Source organism: Mus pahari, chromosome 7, assembly GCF_900095145.1.
Source record: "Mus pahari chromosome 7, PAHARI_EIJ_v1.1, whole genome shotgun sequence".
NCBI lineage: Eukaryota > Metazoa > Chordata > Mammalia > Rodentia > Muridae > Mus > Mus pahari.
In genome coordinates, this window is record NC_034596.1 from 93,201,912 (window position 1) to 93,206,767 (window position 4,856).

The 4,856-nt window shown below is 39.3% G+C and overlaps 1 protein-coding gene across 1 annotated transcript in view; it reads right to left on the reverse strand.

The window, feature by feature from the left end:
* Ptpn21 (protein tyrosine phosphatase non-receptor type 21) overlaps nt 1–4,856 on the reverse strand; it is a 64,359-nt gene that overhangs the window by 35,068 nt on the left and 24,435 nt on the right. The window contains exons 4-6 of the mRNA XM_021201431.2: nt 2,318–2,415; nt 933–1,000; nt 41–111 (exon numbers count right to left, since the gene is read on the reverse strand). Coding sequence (XP_021057090.1) covers nt 41–111; nt 933–1,000; nt 2,318–2,415 — 237 coding nt within the window. The remainder of the gene's footprint in view (nt 1–40; nt 112–932; nt 1,001–2,317; nt 2,416–4,856) is intronic.

Here is a 4,856-nt window from a genome sequence, read left to right on the forward strand (position 1 = left end):
TGTCACCTGTATTTCTGTGTCACCTGTATTTCTGTGTTACCTGTATTTCTGGTGCAGCAAGGCCACTCTCTGGGCTGCTTCTTCCAGCACTTTTTCATCCTGTAGCCATGCCTGAAGGAAACACACAGCAGTGAGCACGTGAACGTTTTTACAAGGAGCCACTGCGACAGTCACTGACTTTCCCACTTGTGCCAAATTCGAACAGTGCTAGCTAGTACCGGGGAGTTTTGCTTCTGTACCTGGCCATGAAGGAATTGAGGGGTTTCTGCTCAGAAGCTAAAACATTTCCCTGCCTTCTCCTTACCTCCAAGGGGAAGTTTCGGTTGAGTTTTAAGTTTGGAAACATCCATGAGACAGTTCTGAGCTCAGCGCTAACCCACTGTCAATGAGACGTTCACATCCATTTCCTCAACAGCAACTTTAGACCGTAGAAAGCAGGGGTTTAACACTGATAACAAGTCAGGTTCATTCTAACAGTAACTTCGTGATTCTCCAAAACCAAAATCAAATCTCTCTCCTTGGACTCATAACCAAAGGCAAAAACAATGTCTGAAGGTACAGCACAGAAAATTATACCTTCAGATTCTGTGAATTTACAAAGACTGGGAAGATCTAACAGGGAAAGATTGATGCGTGAGATGTTTACAATGACTTTATAATGCTAATTCTGCTTAGAACATCTACCATGCGGGCAATCAGGAATTGTTAAGAGTATAGGAACAAGAGCCGGGCATGGTGGCGCACGCCTCTAATCCCAGCACTCGGGAGGCAGAGGCAGGTGGATTTCTGAGTTCGAGGACAGCCTGGTCTACAAAGTGAGTTCCAGGACAGCCAGGGCTAAACAGAGAAACCCTGTCTCGAAAAACCAAAAAAAAAAAAGAGTATAGGAACAAGCTATACATGGAAGGGCCGAATGCCAAAAGAGGTCTTACCACGGGGAGCAAGGCAAATTTCTGAAGAAAATCTTGGGATTCATACTGATCAAAGTCACCAAAATCAGCTAAATAAAATGATAAACATTCACATGTTGGTTACATTTAATTTTCACAACAACATACTTGCACATCAAAAATCAATAAGTAATATGGATAGATGACATGTTTATATGATTCGGAAACCAACTGTCTGACAGTTACTATAGCAAATTTTTAGGGTATATTCTACAAAACAATAGGTGGATCCATGCACGCTGGCTTGGGAAAAATGTCTATGAAGTGAGACAAGCCTGCCCTGCATTAGACATGTGCTTCTGTGCACAGGTTAAGTGTCAAACAGGGAACGTGTCCTGAGAATACATACATTCAGGCAACATATAGGGAACCGCACACCAAGGTGTCAGAAGTGTGTTATTCTCAAGGCAACAGGTGCCTATGCCAGCTAGAATCTGGAAGAATTTCATAATTTTTCCTTTTTCCTTTGTGTCTTGTTTTGCCTTGAGACATGTAGTCTTGACTGATCTAGAACTTGCTACATAGAACAGGCTGGCCTTGAACTCACAGAGATCTGCTTCCTTGCCAGTATTAAAGTTATATGGCACTGTGCCCAGCTTAATTTTTCATTTGATTGTATTCCAGTTTCCATGGTTAAACACCAGTTACTGCTTGAAATAATGCACCATCAGAAATTTCTGTGCAGCATAGATGTATACATAGACATATGCAATTGATTTTTTTAAAATGTATGAAACAAACCCACTTCTATTACAAGTGAGGATGCTCTATAATTTGCAACAGTAATTATTAGAGAAACCAAAGAGATGAGATGTTCTTAAAATATAAATGAATACAATTTCAAACTCATTGATAGAAAGGTCATTCTTGCTGGGCGGTGGTGGCGCACTCCTTTAATCCCAGCACTCGGAGGCAGAGACAGGTGGATTTCTGAGTTCGAGGCCAGCCTGGTCTACAAAGTGAGTTCCAGGACAGCCAGGACTATACAGAGAAACCCTGTCTCGAAAAAGAAAAACAAACAAACAAACAAAAACAAAAAAAGTCATTCTTCCCAAAATACTGAGTTCAAATCAAGTCTTGAAGTGAAATTAACACTTATCATATTAAATTCTTTGATATATATATGTTTGCTCCTTTGACATGTTTCATAACTTATCTCTCAGAAATGTCCACAAGTCTCACATTTCATTGAAGTGATCCAAATGGTCTTCCTACATGTCTCCAGATAAAAAAACATAGTATTACATTAACACATAAATACTATAACAATTCATATAGAAAATCAGTTACTTACCGAATCCTTTACTGTTTTGGTTCTAACACACATCTTAATCTGACAGATGTACTACTTCATATGCATTGCTTACCTTGAACAGCTAAGCCAGCCAGCTGAATGGCTTGTTCTAATGTACAGGGAAGGTTTCCTTCCAGAATATCTTTCTTCAGCTGCAGGTAATACTGATACCTGTTTTAAAGGATGAGTTTATGAAACCAGTATCACTATAATCCCTGGCCAAGACTCACCAGACTTTACCATAGTTTAGTATGGAAACATAAACTATCAAATAAAACTGTAGACCTAGATGTTTTCAAAGAGTGGGAAGAGGGCTGGAGAGATGGCTCACCGGTTAAGAGCACCGACTGCTCTTCCAAAGAGCCTGAGTTCAAATTCCAGCAACCACATGGTGGCTCACAACCATCCTTAATGAGATCTGACACCCTCTTCTGGAATGTCTGAAGCTATGACGTACTTACATAAATAAATAAATCTTAAAAAAAAAAAAAAAAGTGGGAAGAAAGCCACAATGTAAGCACACATTTGAGCTGTTAAATGGCAAATCTGTTATTTATCCATTGCTTTAATTATTTCAAAGTCAAAATAAGGGATCAAGGATGTAGCTCTGGGGTAAATATTTGCTTAGCATGTGTGAGCCTGGCTTGATCTCCAGTAAGCCACACACCCCTCAGAGAAAACCGAGGTCAGAGTCATCTCTAGAAGAACATCCCATTTGTCTTATGCCCTGTAAAACAGTCCTGGCTATCCATTCTTCATGGTAAGGAAAATGCACACTCAATGACCAATCTTTATCTTTAAGCCTCTCTCTTGTAACTTGGTAATATAAGACTTTATGTAGATAGATAAAATCTTCACTAGCTCTGTAAAATTTAAGGCAAATAATTCTTGATATTTCAGATTAGGCTATCATTAAGCTTTTAAAGTATAATCCTAAAAAGAATAACTTCTAAAAGACTTTACTCTTCTGTAATATAATTTCTTCTTCTGCCCCCTTAGTATCAAGTGGACCTAGGTATAAATTCCAACCCTGGAATTTAGGATTTTGTACGACCTTGGGCAAGTCCTAGTTTGCAAATTCACAATATTATCAATAAAATGTAGATATGACCACCCCTTCACAGGGCTGAACACATCCAAGTGACATGAATAAAACCCTTAACAACACTGGACATGTCCCAGCACTCAGGCAGCAAGGGATTATAAACAATGAGTTTCCAGTCAGGCAACAATATTATCCTATCTCTCTGTTAGGATAAAGCTTCAAAAAACATGATGTTTCCTTCTATTCCCTGAATAGGTCAGTGCAAGGGCCTGTCATTGTTCGTTCTACAGCATCATTCTAGACACTGGAGGCAGTGTAAGATGTGGTCCAGTGACTCTGCCAGTGCAGGTTACAATGCCATCTCGGCCTGAGTCTCTCTAGGTTTGGTACCTTTGAGCTGTCCGAGCACAGACTATATCTGAGTTCCCCAGAATTCATATGTACTCTTGTGTCATCCTTTCAGCTAGATTTAAGTCTCTGCCTTTTGTTATCAAACGGCCTGACCAACACACCATCTACTCAAATAAAAAGAATGTAGATCTGGCCTTCCCCTTCTACCAGCTAGCAGACATCATTAGCAATCAGTGAACTGAATAGAATATTGGGAATTATGAGGTGTCAGAGGGGGACCTGCAACTTTCTATAAGTCTTTCAAATGCCAAAAGAGATGGTATTTACAGAGGTACATTTAGTGGGTGTGTGCCACATATTCCTCATTCTGCTAGACTCTTTCCTTACATAAAGTAAAAACTTTGGAATGCAGCATCCATTATATCCACAGACCACACTAACTGAGGCTTGTATACAATCTTCTCTTACCTCAGCTTTGAATAGATATTATGTTCAAATATATGGATTCTTCCATATATGCTATAAATTGTTCATTGCTAGCTCAATATCTTTTATGTAAAATACCATGTATAAATGTCCTTGTAAGTGACATACCAGGAAAGTGCTACATTTACAAACAAGAATACTTCAGAATGTTGAGGCAAGATAAGTCTCTTCCATTAACTCTCATATAGGCTGGAACAATATTGTTATAAGGAACAAAAAATGGACTAGTGCAGCAACCAAGAAATTATGTACTAGTAATTTATAAATTTGTAAAAATTTAATCTATCCAGTTATGATTTATTATCCTCAAAATTTACTATCTTTCACAAACAACAATCCCTGTAAAGTCTTGTCATGTGGGTGACAGTTTTCTGCTGCCTTGTGACTACATTTTCCTGACAAGTTCTCATGTGATTCAGATTTCTGTTCTCTGCCTTTTTTTAAAAGTGCTTTTGAATGTTTGGGGCAGGGGGGAGAAGTAGGGGGTTGGTTTCTTAGTGTGGGGGCACCAAGCCCAGAGCTTCACTACTCTTTACAACCTGACCTATATCTTCAGCCCCGACTATAGTTTTTTAAAGACCTTTTTGAGGTATAACTGGCAAATAATAAATTGTTCCTACAGTTTTGTCATATAAAAAACACATGAGCTTGGTGGCACACGCCTAATCCCAGCACTCGGGAGGCAGAGGCAGGTGGATTTCTGAGTTCGAGGCCAGCCTGGTCTACAAAG